Source organism: Ictidomys tridecemlineatus, chromosome 1 (genome assembly GCF_052094955.1).
Source record: "Ictidomys tridecemlineatus isolate mIctTri1 chromosome 1, mIctTri1.hap1, whole genome shotgun sequence".
Lineage (NCBI taxonomy): Eukaryota > Metazoa > Chordata > Mammalia > Rodentia > Sciuridae > Ictidomys > Ictidomys tridecemlineatus.
In genome coordinates this window covers 32130446-32151964 of record NC_135477.1, presented here as the reverse complement: position 1 = coordinate 32151964, position 21519 = coordinate 32130446, and the positions used below count along the sequence as shown (strand labels likewise).

The following is a 21519-nucleotide window of genomic DNA, read 5'->3' as shown; positions in this document are numbered from 1 at the left end:
ATCTTTTAAAAAGTAATTCATTAATAGTTACTTACACCAGATTCAATGAGAGTATGAAGAACCACTAATAAATCATCAAAAAATTCCACATTTATAAGGTGAGCAAACCTAAAATTAAGCAAAACTTAGTTAAAGGATGATCAAAAAGCAGAAATATGTAGGTAAAAATTAAACTTGACTTTAAAACTTGATTTTTAATACTCCTTATTTTAAAATGTTAATTATGACAGATATTATAGTGATTATTAATATTAATAATGATTCACGCTAACAGACACTGTGCTCAGCAGGAATATATAAAGTACTAAACAGATCAAAAATATTTTAAAACACTTTGTCCTTAGAAGTTGCTAAGAGCAAATATACTCCCTGGGGAAAGTTTACTAGGTTTCTAGCAGTATGAAAACTCACAAAGGAGCCAGCAGAGTCAGCTTCTAGGAAAACAGGTAGTAAAAAGAGAGAAAGGAAGATTCTGTCATTATAAGACCCCAGGTCTTGGGGCATAGCTCAATGATAGAGAGCATATTTAGCATGCATAAGACCCTAACTAAGTTCAATCCCAGCATCCAAAAAAGATCATATGGACCCTATAACAGCTTTGAAGATAAAATGAGAAGAATATAGGACCTGGTGTTTAGTTGAGGTTCTTGCTACTAATTACCTATATGATCTTGGACTGTAATTTGACTATCTTGGGCCTCTATTTCTGGAAATAACTGAGACTTCCAATAGGGTTAAAGAGAATCATATAAGGGGTTGGGGTTGTGGCTCAGCGGTAGAACACTCGCCTTTCACGTGTGAGACCCTGGGTTCAATCCTCAGCACCACATTAAAAATAAATAAACAAAATAAAGATATTGTGTCCGTGTATAACTAAAAAAATATGAAAAAAAAAAGAGAGAATCATGTGAGCTACTAAATGTGAGCCTACCCTGTATGTATACTATAAATTATTAGGCACTAAATTTGGCTTAAGCCAGGATACCTTTTAAATATTAATAAAGAATTTTTGCTATATAAATCTTAGAACAAGGAGAGACCAAAGAAGTAATACGTTAGAAGTGACAGTCCATGTCTATTGGTACCATTTTGTGGGAAGCCATTTGGCATTATTTATCAGAATTGAAGACGAGCATACCCTTTGACCTGGCAATAGATGCATGCAAGTGCATGAAGATATATGTACAAGCAGTAACATAGGGGAAAGGCTAAACAAATATTTGTATCCATAAAATGGAGTATTAGGAACTTAAAAAGTTAAGTCATCTATATGTGCTAACATGGAAAAATACTATAAAAATGTCTAGTTACAGGACATATATGTAAGCATGATTCCATTTGTGAAAGGCAGCAGGCAAACAGACTTACATAGATGTACAAGAAAGGGAACTTATTTTATTTTAAAGTTTAGATTCTTTTTATTTGGATTATTTAGATTCTTTTTATTTGCTTCTAAAATAAGGAGGTTTAAAAAAAAACTTAAATAAGGAAATTGGTCATTAAAAAAATAAATAGCAAGTTTTACATAATGTAAGAGTAATCCCTTCTCTGATTAGCCTTTCTTTGAAAATTCTCAAGGATGAGGACATTACCCTATAAAGAAATACAACCCAATGCCAAACAACTTTAGTCATTAGAAAGTAATTTCTTATGATGAACAGAACTTGCCTTTTCTATATCTTCCAGCCATAAGTCCTATTTCTGTTTTTAAATCTGTGTTATCCAACAATGGTAGGCACTAGCTACATATGACTATTAGAAACTCGAAATGTAGCTGATCCAAATTGAGATATACTGTAAGTATATAATATACACTAGTTTTCAAAGACATATTTTAAAAAGGATGCCAAGGGCAACCTATCAGATCCTGCCCCCGCCATCGCCGCACCCCCCTTACCCCTCACCCCGCGCCTTTACCTGGTAAAAACTCTGCTTCTCTTCTTCTCATTTAAATAAATCCTACTCTTTTTTATTTTTTAATATTTATTTTTTAGTTTTTGGTGGACACAACATCTTTGTTTGTACATAACATCTTTGTTTGTATGTAGTGCTGAGAATTGAACCCGGGCTGCATGCATGCGAGGCGAGCGCGCTACCGCTTGAGCCACATCCCCAGCCCCAAATCCTACTCTTTTATGCTAAAAAGAAGAGGAAAAAAAAAAAAGAATGCCAACTATCTCATTAATACTTAATACAAATTGTATGTTTGAATAATATTAGATGAATCTAATTCAATAAAATACATTTCACTTCTATCTTTTTACCTTTGTAATAATGTAGTTAAATTGCATATGTAGTTAACCTTATATTTTTATTGGTTAACAATATTATACAGGATACCACCTCATAACTAATAATAGAAAGCTATCAGGACAACCATTCTTCAAGAAAGTAATCCGTATTAATAGGATATGCAAAAAGATGTATTTTAACAGAAACATATTACAGAGGATTCGAGAAATGATGTACAAGCTGGGATTTGGTAGATAACTGACTACACAGTGCAAAAAAGAACCAAGGACTGAGAGATGAACTTTAAGGAAGCCTACAATGTACAAAACAGAAGGAAAGAGTTAATGAAGACTTAAACAAAACGCTGAGATAACAAAACCAAAAAAGCCTTTTGTTACAAACAATTTAAGGAAAGACAAAAAGCGAATGAGAACAGAGAACATTATATTTATAAGGAATCTAAAAGATTTCAACCTACACAGCCCTTACTTGGCAAGACCTTCAAGGACTGCTGGCAGAAGAGGTGATCTCTGGGCCTTCTTCAATATTCTGAAGTAGGTTACAAATACCATATTCAGGGTCTCCGTGTGCTGGCAGAGGAAACAGACAAAATCACCTTAGGGTAACCTGGTATGCTTTCCTTGAGCTAACACAACTATGACTTTCAAAGTTAAATCTTCTTTTTCCCTTAACATCTCTCCCCATAAGTCAATCTTTGGAACTTTAACAAAACAGAATGAAAATATACATCTTGTGATTCATAAAACTAATACTGACCACACGATCGTTTCTTGAGCACCCTAAAAATCATCTAAGCCTCATGAAATAAATCAAAATTATCTACCTATAGGTTGAAACAATAATTTTCAGGTTAAAATCATATAATAAAACATTCTGAAGGCATAAGAGAATATAAAACTACCTACTAGCTTAAGTTTTTTCTCAGTACTCTCAGAAGCTTCTGCTTCCCGAAGCTCTCGCTCTAGTTTCTCTTCTGCTTTCTTCCACTGAAAATGGGGGGGGAGGGGGGAATAAGTATACCATTGAGTGAAAAAAAGCAAACAAGCAAAATGTCAACATTATAAAACACATATCTGATCACATACTAGAGGGAGGACTCATGAAATTAGAAGGAAAATCAATAGAGGAAGAGAACTGGGTGAGGGAGGGAAAAAAGGGGTGATTCTGGGGAGTGAAACTTGTGTCGTGTGTGTGCAAATATGTCACAATGTATCCTATTATGTACAATTCTAATGTACAGGTTAAAAACATAAAATAAAAATTCTGAACAGGAAAAAGAAATGAATAAATCATTTTTTTTAAAAACCATATATTGTCTAGGAAGGTAAATATAAGCAAAAGTAGAACCCATGGAACAGATGTATATGCAAACCATATTTATAATGGTGACTGCCTCCTGGGAGGGAATCAGAAGAACAAGACTGGAAAGAGAAACAAATGAGACTCCTGCCTCTCAACAATGATTTCTTTCTTTGCTTGCTTGCTTTCTTTCTTACTTGGTTATTCATTCATTCATTCATTCATTCATTCATTCATGCAATACGGTCATTATTCATTTATTTATGCAATATGGTCTTGCTATGTTGTGTAGGCTGGCTTTGAACTCTGGATCCTCACTGGCTCAGCCTCCTATGATATTGTAATTACAGATGTATGCCACAACATCCAGCTTCTAATGGTTTCTTTCATTTCAAGAAAAAAACAGAAGTAAATCTATTAACATTTGTTCATTTTGAACAATAGATACAATGGGATATAATTTTCTACAATTAAAATTTTTCAAAACATAAAAAAGAGAACATTCACTGAACACAAAAATAACTCCTGGAGTTATTAGCCCATCATTAATAATTCCTCCCAATCACATTTCCCATAATAAATAAAACCAGATATTACTTTAAAAATTCAATAAAATATCCAATTTTTTTCCACTTCCTAATGTTGGAAGAGCAGCAAACAATGCTGCTAAACTGCCTGAGGCATAGAGAACTGACTAAGGAAATTTCATTCCTTCATTAAGAAACTGTTAAAAAGTTGCCATGTTTTTATTGGTCTTTGTCCCCTCTGGCCCCCACAGAGACATCCAACTTATTAAGTATTTAAACAATACCATCTTAATGTATTTATTTTCTTTGTTTATAATTAAGTCTATTACTTCTGTCATGTTTTGAAAATGTATGAAGACCAGTCATAGAGATCACTGGAAATTACTTTTTGTATCTTTTTTACAAGTAATTTCATAACTCTAACAAACTGTTTAAAAATGTTGTATTTAAGTGATAAAAATAATGAATTTAGTGGTGGTAACAACTACTGTTTATAAAGCATATCCAGTATTATAAACTCCTAAGATTATAATACATCATCATCTCATTTAAACTGTATAATGATTCTCTAAGGAAGATATTAGTTGTCTTTTTAAAACAAAGGTTTCTAAAGTCTCAGTAAATAACAAAGGGATAAATTTCAACTCAGGTTTAACAAGGGGTGGGAATTCTAACAAAAAAAAAATGATTCAATTAACAAGCTCACGTGTGGCTCCAATCTTTACATGGATGCATGCTTTTATACTTAATATTTATATATATATATAAAAGGATGCATCCATGTAACAATATATGTATACATATATATATATATACACATATATGTGTATATATACGTGTATATATTTATTTAGTTATTGATGGACCTTTACTTATTTATATGCAGTGCTGAGAATTAAACCCAGTGCCTCATACATGCTAGGCAAGTGCTCTACCACTGAGCTATAAGCCCAGCCTAAATGTATCTTTTTAAGAAAAAAAAAAAATGTGTGTAAAACAAATGATTCTAAATTAATCTAAAAAGCAAAAGAATAAAAGCCCATATGACAAAAATACCTTTCCAACTACTGTTCTTTGTCAATAATTGTCAATTCAAATTGATGTAAGAAAACATTTTTTGAAATAACTGGTAAAAATTAAATTCTCTAAATACTAGATTTTTGCCAGAGACAGTAGGACTGCAAGTTTTAGACCAGTCTAGCAACTTAGCAAAACCCTCAGCAATTTAGCAAGATCCTGTATCAAAATTTCTAAAAAGTTTATCAAGGATTGGGGATGTGGCTCATCAACAGGAAAGTGCCCCCGGTGTTCAATCTCTAGTACTAAAACAAATAAAAAATAATACTAGGTTTCAAAAATGTTTTGTTTTGTTTCTTTTTTTGAGCAGGGTCCCAATATGTTGTCCATGCTGGCCTCCAACTCACAGCTGTAGCACTCTCCTGCCTCAATCTCCCAAACAGCTGTGACATGTGCTACCATGCCCCACTCTGAAGATTTTGAAATATAAAAGATCAAATAAAACAATACTTAAATAAAACAAAAATGGAAATAAACCAAACCTTTCTCTGCATTCTTGATAGAGTTTTTCTCTTTTCCTTGAAAGTCATGAACTTTTTGGGTTTATTGATGTCTTCTGTATCTTTTTTTACTTCTACTTCCTTGATTCTTAGGCACAAAAATGTTTTTAACATCTAATATTGGAAAAAAATACAAATACATAACTTAATATCTATACCCTCAAAAATTTATATAGAAAAAAATAGCATTTAACAATGTTATTTCCTCCTATCATGCAAAACCACTTTCAAGCATCTTTTATCACATTTTACACATAGTTCTACTATCTTTTGCTAATCATATTCACTTATTTGTGAATAACAATATTTGACTAAATACATAAAACTTTACTGTAATGACAATGACATAGACTACTTACATTGGTGGATAGGATTATAAAGAGTAAGCAAGATAGAAAAAGGTTTGGACAATATGGAAGGAGGAAATATAAATTAAGATATTTTGAACCTGGCTTTAATTTACCAAGCTTGCTTCAGTTTTGCAGTTAATGGCGTTAGTCTTCATGTGCTTCTCACAATAAATAAAAAAATAATAATAACAGCATGAAGACTATTGTTATTATTCAAAGAAAACTAATTTTTCTTTAAACCAATGGTTTCCCAATTTTATCAAGTATCAGAAATACCCAGAAAACATGTTAAAACACAAATAGCTGGATCCCATTCCCAGAATTTCTATTTCAGCAGGTATGGAGTCAAGCCCTAGTTATGTTTCTAATTTCCAACTGATGTTGGTCCATAGACCAAAATGAGAACTTTTATTTTAAGCCACTCAAAATTCCAGAAATCAATTTTAAAATTGATGTTTTATGTGCTACAGCAACCATTCTCATATTTAAACAAAACAAACAAAAAGGTTTCAAATACTACATTTTGTTTCTCTGGAAGAAACTACCCTACTGACTTCCTTCAGTCACAGTAGCATTCCTGGAATAAACATTTGAAAACTACAGGTTTGTATTATTTTGATGTTCCAATATGCACGTGTAGAAGAAAGCTGATTATTTCAGATAGCAGGGCTAAAAGCTCAGAATGAAAACAAGCAATTACTAAAGGCATAAAGTGGAAACCTGGGCCATTCTAGGTATTAGAAAAATCAATTTCTAATATTTTGTAGGTATTCTAGGTGCTCATAAAATATCATTCACCAATCAAAAGTAACTTCAAATTAAAGGTTGTGGTTTTTATGGGGCTAGAAATTTAGATCTGTGATAAAATGCTTACCTAACATGCAAAAGGCCCTAGCTTAATGACCAGCACCAGCACCACCACCACCACCACAACGAAAAGGATGTAGTTTTTATTCTAGTAACACTGAAATGCATAGTTTCTCTATAGCTAAGTTTCATGTACAAGCCTTATTAACTGATCACTTTTTGATTCTGAGTAAAGATTCTAAAGATTTTCTTTTACTTAAACCTTATAGTTATCATTTTGGTGGTTCAGCAGAAATCTAGTTTTAAGGAAACAAAGGGAATTTGATAGTAAAGGACAACTATAAAATAGGGAACTTAAACACATGAGTAAAAAATATCTACTTAACCATCAAACTTTATAATTAAAAAGAAATTTAATAAAAGTATCTAAGACCCAAATGAAGAAAACTATAAAACTTCACTTAACAACATAAAAGCCTGGCACAATGAAGCACACCTGTTATCTCAGCTATTTGGGATGATGTAGGAGGATCACAAGTTCAAGGTCAGCATAGTCAAATTAGTTAGACCATATCTCAAAATAAAAAGACTGGCTTTCCTTCTATAGTACAGGGAATTGAACCCAGTGCCTCCTACATGCTAGGCAAGCACTCTACCACTGCGCTATAACCACAGTCCCCACAAATGAAGTTTTTTGGTGTAGGAATTCAGTATCTAATAAATCATCTGCATTTTAAATCAGCAGAAAAAGGAAAATAGTGTTGGAATAACTGGCCAAATCAATGTTAAATAGACACTATTATATATATTAAATGTATATATTATATCTACACAAAAACAGGTCAAATAGCTTAAATATTTAAATACAAAAAATAAAAAAGTTAAAAACCTGGAAGGAAAGAATCCATAAATCTTTTTTTTTTTTTTTTTGGTGGTGGTGGAGGGTAGGTACTGGAGAGTGAATCCAGACCTTTTTATAAGTCAGGGTGTCTCACTAAGTTGCTTAGGGCCCCAGTAAGTTGTTGAGGCTGGTTTTAAATTTGTGATCTTCCTGCCTCATCCTCTTCAGTCACTGGGATTAAAGGTGTGTACCACCATGCCCAGCAAGAATCTATAAATCTTGAGACTGAGCTGGTTCTATGCATGACAAAACATAGCCTCATATGTAAAGCACAAAAGCAAACTAAAAGGCTGCTTAACCAAGAAAACTTTGCAACTTATGTAACAAATATTTAATATCTTCACTATGTACCATAGGCTACACACACACTCAATTGTGTTTCTTTTGTTATCCTCAGGTCCTAGACTAGTGCCTGGCATATGACAGGTATTTATTGAAATGAATAACTGTTAAAAGAATTACCACAAGTCATTAAGAAAGATAAATACTAGAAGAGAAAAGCTGCCAAATACAAACATGCAAAAATATTCAAATGAGTAATAAATGTACAAATGAAAGCAAAGCCTTAGTAATAAATATGTACAAATAAATATACATGCAATATATACAACTTTTCACCTACTCTACTAACAAAGATTAAACAGTAACATTTAGGGGCTGAGGTTGTGGCTCAGTGACAGAGTGCTTGCCTAGCATGTGTGAAGCACTGGGTTTGATTCTCAGCACTGCATATAAATAAATAAAATAAAGGTCCATTGACAACTAAAAAAATATTAAAAAAAAATAGTAACATTCAGTACTGGGCAGACAGTTAGGACCTAAGTGATAAAATGTTCTGGAAGACAATATGACAATCTGGCATTCTCTCTCAAGTTTTTTAAATGTGAGGAATGATGGATCCAGTATCTACACTTCAGAAATTCCATTCACAGAATTCTCATATAAGATGAAAAATAAAAATCATATGGTCAAAATGTTTTCTTCAACACTGGCTTTAACAGCAAAAATACAGAAACACAACTCAGTTGTCTAAAAAAAAAAATAAGTAGGGGACTCACTATTCATATGATGGAATATTATGGCTATCATTACCAAAAACATGAGAGCCTTACACATAAATTCTCAATATATAAAGTGAAACCAGCTCTAAAATCTGTTCACAGTATAAGCTCACTTTTTATTTTAAAATATAAGCAAGTATATATCTGCAAAGAAAACTATCTAGAAGAACATACATACCAAATGTTAATAGTGCTTACATTATTTTAAGTACTTTTAATGCTTTATAGATGTATATAAATAAATAAATTCCTTAGGTTAGTGGTTTAGCACAATGGTAGATCCCCAGCAGCACTAATAAATAAATAAATAAATAAATATTCCTCATAACAATTAAAATAAACTGTATAATTTAAAAACAAAATGCAAAGGAAGAAAAGAAAGGCTTACCTCTGGCCTAACTTCATAATTTCTGCCTTTCACAAAACCAGAAATCACTTTAACTACACCAAGAGAAGCTTGGCCTAATTTATCTTGTTTAAAGAGCTTCTTTACTGCCTCACAACACATTTCAGATATCTGAAAAATAAAATGTTACACTAAACCAGTGTTTTCAACCTGGGCACTACTGGTATTTTCTTTGTTGTGACAGGACTATGCTGCACATTGGAGTTATAAAATCTCCCTAAGCTTTACCAGTAGTAATACTCCCCCACCACCACAGTCCTGAGAATATCTCTAGACACTACCTAGTGTTCCCTAGAGGGCAAAACTGCCTCCTGTTGGGAATCACTCCACTAAACTTGGTTCTAATAATTTTCTTAAAGAGATAGTACTTAAAAAATTGATACTAGTTTAACAATAAATAATTGCTCCAAAACAATTTTGTGGGGAAAATAAATCTCACAGACTATAATGTTCTGTTAAGAATAATGGCAAAAATCATTTAAAGCAACTCACTGATTTTGATGTGTCATTCATGAGAGGAACAATCAATACAATGATGTTATTGTGAAAATTAAAATGAGGTAGTGTCACCAACAGCTCACATAAGCTCTTCACAGCCACTTCAGCCAGTCCTTTGTATGCCTTTAAGGAAACTACATTACTTTTCTTTAGCTTCCTTTGTTTCCAATCTAATTAAAAGATAAATGTAGTTACTTATTCATTGGTCAAAACTTAAACTAACTGGCTTTCTTTTACAATAAATATATATATTTCTGACCATAGTTTAAAAAACTAAAAAGACTTCATGGTGCTTCATTCTGCTTAGAAAATGTCTATACCTGCATGTTGTCAATTTAGACAATACTAATATGTGGCAACTGAGCCTTTGAAATGCTCAGATATGCTGTAATTATAAAATATACTTGATTCTGAACTTAGGATAAAAAAGATGAAAATGTAAAACATCTCATTAATTTTTAAAATCATTCATATATCAAAACAATAATTTAGATACATATATAATTTACCACTAAAATTAGTTTCATTGCCTTTTATTTATTTATTCAGTGTGGCTAACTTTTTTTTAAATGACATGTAGTTCATGTTATATTTCTATTGTACAGTGCTGGTCAACATAAAGTTAAGTTAGTTCCAGTTGGGACACCAAAGCATAATGCAAAATCCATGCTAGCCACAACCATTCCACTATCCTCCACCACCTTCATGCCCTCATCAAACCAATAGGATTCAGCAATCCTGCTCCAACTGATAGTAGCTGGGTGATCTTTAGGCTTAAAACTAAGTAAAGGAACACTAAATCAAATAAAGGCAACTGATTTAGGCAAGTAAATCTCCTCTCTACTCAAAACCCAATTTTTCCTATGCCCTTCCTTTCCTGAAGAGAAAAAGAAGGGTTGATAGAATAGTTTAAAATCCTCAACAACTGATTTATAAGTTCACTTATAAGGCATCCACATCCATTTCAAGATATCTTTCTTCGCTGATTATTGTTTCCAAATAAGAACCAACAGTAGAATAAATCCCAACTGCTTAAATTTCAACAAACGTACGCAACTATTTCTAAAGGACCATAGCAATAATACTAACTCTAGTAGCCAATAAAATATAGCACTTAGACTGATAGACATTGTTCTAAGCATTATAAATTTATAAATTCTATTACTTCTCACAGTAATTCGTTAAGGCAACTTCTATATTATTTCCACGTCATAGATAGGAAAATTGAAGCAAAGAAAGATTAAAAACTTACTCAAAACATAGATACTAAGTGGTAAAGTCAGGCTGAACCCAAGGAGTCTGACTCTAGACACTGCTCTTCAACATACACTATACACCTGCCTCTCACTACACAACAGAGAACAAAGAGTTCACCTTCATAATCAAGGTTATGCATTTTATATACTTTTAGGATCTATTTAATATACCTTTAACCATTTGCTCCAGATTTTCCAAATAAAATTTATATTGGCTAACCAGGCCCTCTTCAAATTCTCGTAACTTTTGGGTTTCTTTGCGGATCTGAAAAGACCAAAAGGATCAATTATTTTTTAAAATCAGAACACTAAAATTCAAAAATTAGCACATAAAATGAGTGCCTTGCATATGCCCAGTGCTGGGGGTGGGAGGATATAAATAAATAAGATAATTCCTATTTCTCCCATCTCTAACTCTCCAAATTTTCAGCTTATTTTATACAGTAATTATATCTAGCTTTACCTTGGTAGATTTTTCTGCTTCTGTTAAGGGCCGAATTTTATATGAAGGAGTAATGTCCTTAAATAGCTCCATCAGAGAAACTACCACCAGCTTCCGAACAGTAACAGCCACATCAGGATCCTGTTCCATGAGCATGGAACGTAATTCTTTCAGTTTTTTAATCTGTTAAAGAAATAACTCATGAGGCTAGAGATTTCACAGCAAAACAATTCTGAACAAAAAACAGACTTATGCCTCACACAATAAATGGAATTCACCTGTTGACTCTCAAGCCAAGTCATATCAAACTTCAGACACTGTTTACCTTACCAAAATGAGATACATCACTAAAGTTACAAGGTAATGACATTTTTGTCATAAAAGTAGTTAGAAAAATGAAGAGATTACAAAAAATAGCTTCAATTTATTAATTTACCTATTTTAGAAATTCTTTTTTTGAGTTTTCTTGAAACCAGTATCCTATTTTCCTGAAAACTTTTTGGAGCACTAAAATGGTACATAAGCCAATCAAATATATATTAACCACATATAATAATCAAGAATTAAACATAGGGGGCTGGGGTTGTGGCTCTCACACTTGCCTGGCAGATGTGAGACTCTGTGTTCAATTCTAAGCATCACATATAAATAAATAAATAAATAAATAAATAAATAAATAAGGGTCCATGAACAACTGAAAAACTAAATGTATCTAGCTAACCACATAATATCAATAAGATGCATACAAATATAATTTATATGATGTAATAAACAAAAACTTGGTTTCAATTAATATGTTTGTTTTAATGAACTACTTTCACCTATAGGAGTGATATCTTGAAAGTTAACAATGTTTACTACAGTAGGGAGTAGGAAATATAACACTTATTCGATATCTTTAAATTGTGTAAAATGAGCATACAGTTCCATGGTTAAAGACCTGGATTCTAATCTGGTAGCTGTTAAAACCTAGGAAAAAAAAAATCATCTGAGTTTTTTAAGGTTCAACTCTTCAGTTATAAAACCAGATCAGGGCTGTGGCTGTGGCTCAGTGGTAGAGCGCTTGCCTGGCATGTGTGAGAAACTGGGTTTGATTCTCAGCACCACATATAAATGAATAAAATAAAGGTGCATCAACAACAAAAAATATAAAAAAAGAAAACAAATCTTGTCCTATGGTTTTGTAATGATTAAACCAGATAATATAGGTGAGAAATATTCTAACTCCCCCTTCCTGATTCTCCTCCAGATGTTCCCCTCTCTTTATAAGAAAAAGATAAGTACTGCTCCAAAGCATACTCAAATTAATTTTTACCCATAAAGGTAAATAATCTATTAGTAAGATGCTGGAGATTCCAATATAGTAATAATAATATCATTTTATATGACATCATATATATTTTCTTAATATTCAGCAAAGTTTTGAAGTAGATACTATCTTATTTTTAGAGATGAAGAAAGTGAGTCATGAATAAAATAACTTACCCAAAATATCACAAATATTACTTAGCAGGGCCAATACTAAACCTCAGGTTTCTTAGGTTCACATGTTATAACTATCATTATTTTACCACTATCCATAACACTCGGTGAAAACTCATTACAACTGTGACTGTATTTCACTAAACATTTCCCACTTATAAATATTCATGAACTAATTTACTGTTTTCTCTGTAGCATGTTCTTATTAAAACCCTACAGGTCAGACAAGCAAATTTCCAAGTAGGTTCCTCCTCCCTAATACAATTAATTGTGTAACTTTCAGTTACCACAACATGTCCAATATCTTCATTTGGAGATGAGGAAAATAATAAGAGTTTAAGTGACTTTTCTAACATTACAAAGGAAATTAAGTTCAGAAGTAGGATCAAGCAAAGATTTTGCCTACTTTCTTTCTAATCCATGTACTATGTTAAGATATTTATTTTCCTTTTTGTGCATATTTGTAGGCAACAAGAAATCTTAATATACCACATATTTGTGCCATATCTACTATGAAGAGCCTAAAGAAATTAATACTACCTACATTGCTTTCTGGATCTGACAGTATGGCAGATGCCAAAGTCGCAATATGTAATTTCTTCTCCTGTAGTTTCTTCTTTCTCTCAATCAAATGTTCTTCTCTGGTCATCTCTGGAATAGGATCTTCAATGATCTCTGAAACAGATTTGATTTTCCCTCTTAAGTATGCCTTTATTTACTATCCAAGAAACTCAAGAAAATAATTTCTTATACTAATAATGATGATAACTAAGGATTTTGTACTTATTATTATATATCATCCTCTCAGTAATTATGTTGACAGGTAGTATTATTAGACTCTGTTTTTACATAAGAAAATTCAGGCATAGGGACAAAAAGTAAGTTAGCTAATTCCATAAACCTGACAGAAATGGGATTCAAACCCTGGCAATTTGATTCTACAACTCATATTCTTATCCACTATGCTAATAACTCCATAATAATTTATATTAACTAAAGAAAGGAGGCAATCTGATTTAGTCTTTTTTAAGTACAGAATATTATCCTTTGTTTCCAACTCTATGTAGTACTTTGAATTACACAAAACATGACCAATTTAACAAATTCAAAGAACTAGATGTAATAAACTTAAACAAACATAATCTGTGATAAGCTTAAGATTGACAAGTTAACAAGTTAATGTATAATCGCATTTACACTATTAATAAGATATAAGTCAAACTAAAATTTAACCAACTTGCTGTCACAAACTTTAAATGAGTACAGTTTCTAACAATAAAATCTGTACTTTCAGTTTTTAACTCTGATTAGTTAAAACTGTTATAGCTATAGTTCAATAATCTAAAACAGACATATACAAAGTATAATTGTTCTGAGAACCAACAAAAATGACTTCATATCCCAGAATCATTTTTGCAATTTAAAGCTAAAATATTAAAAAATATTTGTAATTTCTTCTGTTACAATTAAAATAGAGAACAGTTATAATTAACAAAACTCCTTATGTGCACCTTGACTCTACAAATACATAATTGTGTAAATTTTTCCATAATAAAAAAACAACAAAATGTCAAATTCTACAAGGTGAAATTTTGCAAATGTGGAAAAAAAAGTTCAAAATGATCTTTAAATGAGCAATACTTCAAAATGTATATTCTAGATTTTACTTAAAATTAACTCATATTTTTATTATGTAAAAAAGTAATGACTAATTATTAATTTAGTAATTGTAAAGATGCATTCCATTACCTTCCTCAAGTTCCATCTCTTCTTGATCCTCTTCATCTTTGTTACTATCAGTATCTATGTGAAAAATATACATACTAAAATTGTGATAATATATGTAAAGAAAAGCAAGGAAATAATTACTATAAAACTCAGGACAGTAATTACTTTTATAGGGAGGGAGCAATTAGTGATTGAGGGGAGCACAAAAAAATGTTTCTGGATTCTGGTAGTGTCTATTTCTTTCCTGAAAGGTAGTTTTATGGCTATGTGCTTTGTGATAAATCATGAAACTTCACATCTTTGATTTCTGTCTTTCTCTTATGTTTTATTCCACACACACACACACAAAAGATACATTAAAAAAAGAAAAAGGCTAATCAAAGATAGTTAATGTGTTCACATTTTTTAAACAAAATTTGGCAAAACAAACTCTTTGAAAAGAAAATTACCCAAACCTTGTAGCTTCAGGTGTACTCACAATACAAGAGATACCTGAGATAGCCACCTGTATTTCTGGCCAAATCATCAAGGCTGCTATGTGACTAACTAAAGCTACCCTTATTTTGTAGATGAGTAAAAGCCAAAATAAAATTAAATTGTAAATGAAAAAAATGTCATGGTATTTGTGAGGAGTTAAAAAGTTTAAAACACCACAGGGCTGGGGTTGTGACTCAGCGGTACAGCACTCACCTAGCATGTGCGAGGTGCTAGGTTCGATCCTCAGCACCACATAAAAATAAATAAATAAAGGTGGTGTGTCCAACTAAAATACTAAAAAAAAAAAAAAAAAAAAAAAAAAAGTTTAAAACACAAGCTGTTTAGACTCACCTGGCTTCTCCCTTGTCTGTGGGATTATACCACTTTTATCTTTGATAGGAAGCAAGTGAATCAGTTCCTTCTCAGGTGCAGTTTGCAGAGTTCTTGGTATTTTTTCATATTTGTCTATGATATGCTCATGTTTTCGTTTCTTGACGTGAATTGGTTCACTATAGGAAAAAACATCATTTTGTTTCAATGCATTTTAAAATGTACCTAGACCTATAATTTTCAAAGTACTATGGACTCTTATTTTTAATTATAGATGGACACAATATCTTTTATCTTGTTTATTTGTTTTTTGTGGTGCTGAGGATCAAACCCAAGAGGTAAGCATTCTACCACTGAGCCCCAGCCCCAGCCCATCAAAGTATTATTGACTCTTGACAATACAGTGGTTAGGAATACCAGCCTCCTCCCAACTAGTTTAAAAAAAAAAAAAAATCCCAATTTTTATTTATTTATTTTTAGTGCTAGGGATTGAACCTAGGGTCTCTTGCATGGTAGGCAAGCACTCTACCACTGAGCTATATCCCCAATCCCAAACTCCCAGGGTAACTTTTGACTGGCAAAAAAATTAACTACTAATAGCTTGCTGATAAAAGAAAGTTGATAACACACATTAGAATAATAGAAAGTGGCTACAAAATTACCACAGTAATACAGTATGTACTTCAGTTAATTTTATGCATTTATGATTTAATGCTGAGTCAAATAAAAATAATGCCATGAATGGGCTCCAAGTGTTTGTGGAAATTTTGGTAAACTTTTTATAATTTTGGGGTATATTTTACAACGTAAATGATAAAACAGACTATTATCTCAATATTTTATGCATTCATGTCTTTTTAATTTTTTCAATATGTCTAGGCTCATGGTTCCTCTGCATCACAAATCTCAAAAAGAAAATACATATGTAAGTGGACCCATGCACTTCACAGCCATGTTATCCAATGGTCAGGTATACAAAAAAATAAGCAAGTCTATTCATACGTAACTATCAATAGAAGTACAGGTGCTGGCACTAAGACCAATGCCTGGCACACAGCAAGCACTCAAACATCAACTGAATAAATAGACTGTATGAAGTGTCTACCACAGAGACTCAAACTACACTAAATTTAGTTTTCCCTTTAGATGCAAAATAAAGGTGAAAGAAGAACATTCCACAGAGCCAAGAATGACATTATGCTCTATTTTTTTTCCCCCAAACCTTTCAGAGCATTACACAGACTTTGGAATTGAAAGATCAAGTATCAATCCAGATCTGCTCTCTGTGATTATGGGGAAGCAGCAGTTTTCCCTCTGGAAATGGGCATAACACCTACCTAACAATATAATAAGGATTAATGAGATGATGGCCACAAACTCAAGACTATTCTGTCAGTGCCTCAGGGAAAAAATAGCATTCTTCCTCCATTCACTACACTTCACAATTCAGACTCAAAAGAAAGAGATGTACATTAAATAAAATCAGTTTGTAGTTCATATACATTTCTTTATTTAGGAAATAAAACTAAAACCAGAGTTGTCTCTTTGTAAAGATTCTGCTCAGGTATGAATATCTTTGAAGTAACCACCTATATAACATTAAGAACCAAGTTTGTAGGGCTTGGCTAGCTTCACTTAAATAGAACAGGAAGGAAGAGCATGAGGAAAAGACTAACAGTGAACTAAGACGAATGGGGGGAGAGAAAGGGAGAGAGAAGGGAAAGCATATGGAAATGGTAGGAGACCTTCAGTGATACACAAAATTATAAGAGGTTATGAGGGGCAAGGGGGAGGGGGGAAAAAAGGGAGAGAATTGAACAACAGCAGAGGAGGTAGAGAGGGAAGATGGGACGGGAGAGAAGGAGAGGGGTGATAGTAGGGGATAGGAAAGGTAGCAGAATACAACAGTCACTAATATGCCATTATGTAAAAATGTGAGTATGTAACAGAAGTGAGTCTGCAATATGTATTTGGGGAGTTCAAAACCCAATTGAGTCAAATGTATGAAAGATGATATATCATGAGCTCTGTAATGTTTTGAACAATCAATAAAAAAAAATGGAAAAAAAAAAAAAGAACCAAGTTTGTAACATGTGAATGACTGTAACTCAAATGAAATACTACCTAGAAGAAAGATCTCTTGTTAGAAAAGATGCTCTTTGTCCTAAATCCTTCATTAACTGTAAGTCATCTTCATCCATCATATCTAAAGGAAGTGCTTCCTCTTCTTCCTCCTCTTCTTTCTCAATCCTTTTAACTATACAAAAAATAAAAAACAATTATTAGAGATGTAAACTCTTCACTTTGGGGTTCAAAACAAGAAAAGCTTATTTTTTTCTAAACTTTGGCCCAGTGTTTCTAACGGGAGCACCATCAACATCTTGAACATGACAATTCTTTATTGTACTGGGGTGCCCTGAGCTAGGAAAAATGCTAGCATCTCTGACTCCTCAATCTCAATGTCAACAGCATTCCCAGGCCATAGTAACCACCAAAAAATAAATGTCTCTCAGGGCAGTTAAGAACCAATGTCAGGGGCTGGAGATGTGGCTCAAGCGGTAGCGCGCTCGCCTGGCATGCGTGCGGCCCGGGTTCGATCCTCAGCACCACATACCAACAAGGATGTTGTGTCCACCGAGAACTAAAAAATAAAATATTAAAAATTCTCTCTCTCTCTCCTCTCTCACTCTCTCTTTAAAAAAAAAAAAAAAGAGAGAGAATTTATTAATAAAAAAAAAAAGAACCAATGTCAGGGCTGAGGTCATGGCTCAGTGGTAGAGCACTTGCCTAGCATGTGTGAGGCACTGGGTTCAATTTTCAGCATCACATAAAATAAATAAATAAATAAAATAAGGATGTGTTCAATTACAACTAAAAATATTTAAAAAAAAAAAAAAAGAACCAATGTCACTCTCTTAGCTCCTTCTCATCTCTCATGACTTTCACTTCCATTCCACTTCAGCTAATCTCTCCAAGTGCCATGTCTCAAATCCTGGTGCTCACCCTACTTTGAACACAAACTTTCAGGGTTCCAGCTCTCAGATACTCCCAATGCACTTCTTCATTAACTAAATGTAGACCTTCAATTCTTGAAATACTCCACTTTCTACCCATGTGTTCTGTCTTCAGTCCCTTACCTAGATTACATGGTATCACTTCAACCACTCTCATGCCAATATTCTCAATCCCTAAGATACTCACATCTCACAAAACCCAAACTATATATCATTTTAACTTCTCTGTCCTTTGCTCTCTTTTTCCATCTTTCTCTTTTTTTATGAGAGAGAAAAAAAGAGAGAGCGGGGAGGGGGGGGAGATCACTGTAAGAGCTAGTGTTTCAAATATAAGCAAGATGATCTTAATGCTTAAGAGAACTTAAAATTCTTCCTGATAGCAATAAGACTGGTAAATATTTTGATATAAATATAAACCCTGCACAGAGTGGCACTATAATCTACTGTAATGAAAATTCTATTTCTCAAACATAGCAGCAATGGGTGCATTTTCTTGGTCAGCTTTCTCTCTTCTGAAGAGGATTTTTCTATTTACCATCACACTTCTAACCCCATCATCTATCTCACTTTGTAATCATCAGAGGACCCAATTTCCTACTTTAATGAGAAATGAGAAGTCATAAGCTAAAAATTCCTCCAATTTCCCACAACAGCCTTTGCTTTCATCGTTTCCTTGTACTCTCAAATCTGTCTGACAGACTTTGCTTAGATGTTGAACTATAATAATGAAGACATTGCTGTTATTTATTAAAACTATTAGGACATTATGCTTTTTAAAGTGTAAAACTTAGAGGAAATCTTTAAAAGTACCTAAACCTAACTCACCCAATTCACTGTTTACAGATAAAGCATTTGGAGATTAAGTGACTAAGTCCACATAGCTTGTAAGTAACAAAATCAAAATAAAAGCCCAAGTTTCTTGACTTCCAGTCAAATGGCCTTGTACATAACACACTAATGTGTTGCCAAGGGATCAAACTACGTCAGGATTAAGAGAATGAGATGGATGTGGGGAGAATAGTTTAGGATATTTTTTGAATACCCTAAAAGTACCAGTAAAGTTGCAGAAACCGCCTGACTCAAAATTACTGTATTCTTTTCCTGTTTTGAGTAATGAAGTTCTTGAAAATAACCCAGACAATTAGAGCTCAAATTCAATCCAAGTTTACAAGTGAAAAAATGACAGAAGTTTAGAAAAGGAAATGTATCTTGGCAACACTTTGAAAAATGCAGAGTGAACTGAGGACATAGCTCAGAAATAGAGCACTTGACTAGAATGTACAAGGCCTGGTTCAAACCCAGCAACACACACACACACACACACACACACACACACACACACACACACACACACAGAATGTGATGTGCCAAAGAAAAACAATCTTTTCACCTTAGCCAACTTCAGGGAATGGGAAAGTGGTAGCATTGACACACTGCCCAACATTTATTTATATAGCTACTCTGAGCCTGTTTTCCCAAGTACTATATATTCAGATCTGCTTTTGAGACAAACTGCAAGCAAAGAGTAGCTGTTTCTCACAATGAAGACTGCATTGAAATGTGACTGTGATCATATATACAGAACTATTTTATCCTTACCTACACTTTGGAAGATCTGAGTACAAGAGTAGCTACTAGAAAGTAAAGTTCGCTCCATGAAGAATATTTCAGAATAATCAATGAAAACTAGGGCTCATAAATGATTTCACAATTACCTGGTCGTCTTCTCTTTGGGTCCTCCAGTGGAATGGGTTTCTTAGACACAGCATCTTTTACAGCTTGCCTTAATTTTCTCTGTTCCTTCCTGTACTTCTTGAGAGTGCTTTGTTGCTTATGTTGCTTGTTTTTTAACTTGTTTTCAAGTTTGACTTTACTAGTTTTTAGCAACTTTCGAAAGCTTGGGACCTGTTTTTTGTTTCGTCTCTAGAAAATAATAATAGAAGGAAGACAATACACTGAGAAATTTAAATTATTTTATTTTTATATCAAGTGAAAGAGAATTGATTCTAAATTTCACCAAATCAATCCCATGATTTTAATGTCACACAGCCATACATCTTGCATATAAAGCCGGATAACAAACTATGCCAGTAATCCTACAGAATGACACTGAAGTATTGGTCATTCCAAGTAGGGTTCTCCAGTAACCAGAACTGTGACTACAGTTACTCAAAGAGTCTAAGATCCAAAAACGATTAAGAATTGTTGATCTCATGGTAGACAGTTATTCAGGACCTTAGATTTAATACAGTTGTTTAACACAGAGCAATACAATGGCCCGCGTTACTGTTTTAACAATAACAACTGATATTTATATGCTGTTTTATCATTTGCAAACTGCTCTAACAAATTACCTACAACAGCTTAAATAGTGACTGCTGTTAGCTTCACATCACCGATGAAGATTTACCAAGGCTCAAAGAGGTTATGCAACTTGCAAAAGACCTCTCTAAACTGAGGAAGGCAAAACTGTCTTTGCATTCCACCACTCTTGCAGGTGACCCATCCTTCAGAAATCCAAATCCAAGCGTAATTCAATCTCTGAATTAAGGCAAACCACCTGACTTCCTATTTGTTTACCGTTTAAGGGTGAGACGGACTCGTCTGAGTGTAACTCAGACCATACACTCCCTGAAGTCTGGACCATGCTTCTCACCTTTAGCTAAAGGGTTCGACTAACATGGTTCAGAAGAACCCTTCCAGATCTGACACCTTAAGGATGCCAGATTCAGCGCTTAACTCGTCCGGGATTCCTGAAGCCCTGCACGCGCACAGCCGGAGATGACGAACCCGGGAAGCTGACAGTGAGTGGAGCTCGGAGGCCGATCTAAGCCACCGCCCCCTATTCGGTGGGTTTACCCCCACCGAAAAGGTAAACCAGGCACCGACTGTCAGTTACAGTGGCCCTTAAGTTGCGAGAACTCGGCTCTTAGGAACACTTACCGCCTTCATGCTTAGGCCTGAAAGGAGTCCGGACCCCACAAATTCACCCGAGATAAAGGTGATCCAGCAACACGGAGAAATCACACACGTGCTGGAGCTGAAACACTCCCTGAGCAGGAAGCGACCTCCAACTCCGCCCCATCCCTCGCCGCCGGAAATGGGAGGCGG

At 33.6% G+C, this 21519-nt stretch overlaps 1 protein-coding gene and 1 non-coding gene across 3 annotated transcripts in view; both read right to left on the bottom strand.

Annotated features, from left to right (window-relative positions):
* The window catches only part of Noc3l (NOC3 like DNA replication regulator), a 33340-nt gene extending 11821 nt beyond the window's left edge, over nucleotides 1-21519 (bottom strand). Inside the window, exons 1-14 of one of the 2 annotated variants that reach the window (XM_005333718.5) lie at nucleotides 21352-21519; nucleotides 20124-20331; nucleotides 17519-17651; nucleotides 15416-15573; nucleotides 14609-14662; nucleotides 13404-13534; nucleotides 11399-11560; nucleotides 11107-11200; nucleotides 9674-9849; nucleotides 9164-9292; nucleotides 5639-5770; nucleotides 3159-3239; nucleotides 2722-2822; nucleotides 36-108 (exon numbers count right to left, since the gene is read on the bottom strand). In XM_005333718.5, the coding sequence (XP_005333775.2) occupies nucleotides 36-108; nucleotides 2722-2822; nucleotides 3159-3239; nucleotides 5639-5770; nucleotides 9164-9292; nucleotides 9674-9849; nucleotides 11107-11200; nucleotides 11399-11560; nucleotides 13404-13534; nucleotides 14609-14662; nucleotides 15416-15573; nucleotides 17519-17651; nucleotides 20124-20331; nucleotides 21352-21360 (1641 nt within the window). In that variant the 5' untranslated portion in view covers nucleotides 21361-21519. Of the gene's footprint in view, nucleotides 1-35; nucleotides 109-2721; nucleotides 2823-3158; nucleotides 3240-5638; nucleotides 5771-9163; nucleotides 9293-9673; nucleotides 9850-11106; nucleotides 11201-11398; nucleotides 11561-13403; nucleotides 13535-14608; nucleotides 14663-15415; nucleotides 15574-17518; nucleotides 17652-20123; nucleotides 20332-21064; nucleotides 21191-21351 lie in introns of those variants that run through there. The other variant, XM_040272679.2, reaches the window with a different exon arrangement.
* Trnag-acc (transfer RNA glycine (anticodon ACC)) lies at nucleotides 15870-15942 on the bottom strand. The gene has a single exon. It is a non-coding gene; the product is annotated as a tRNA-Gly (tRNA).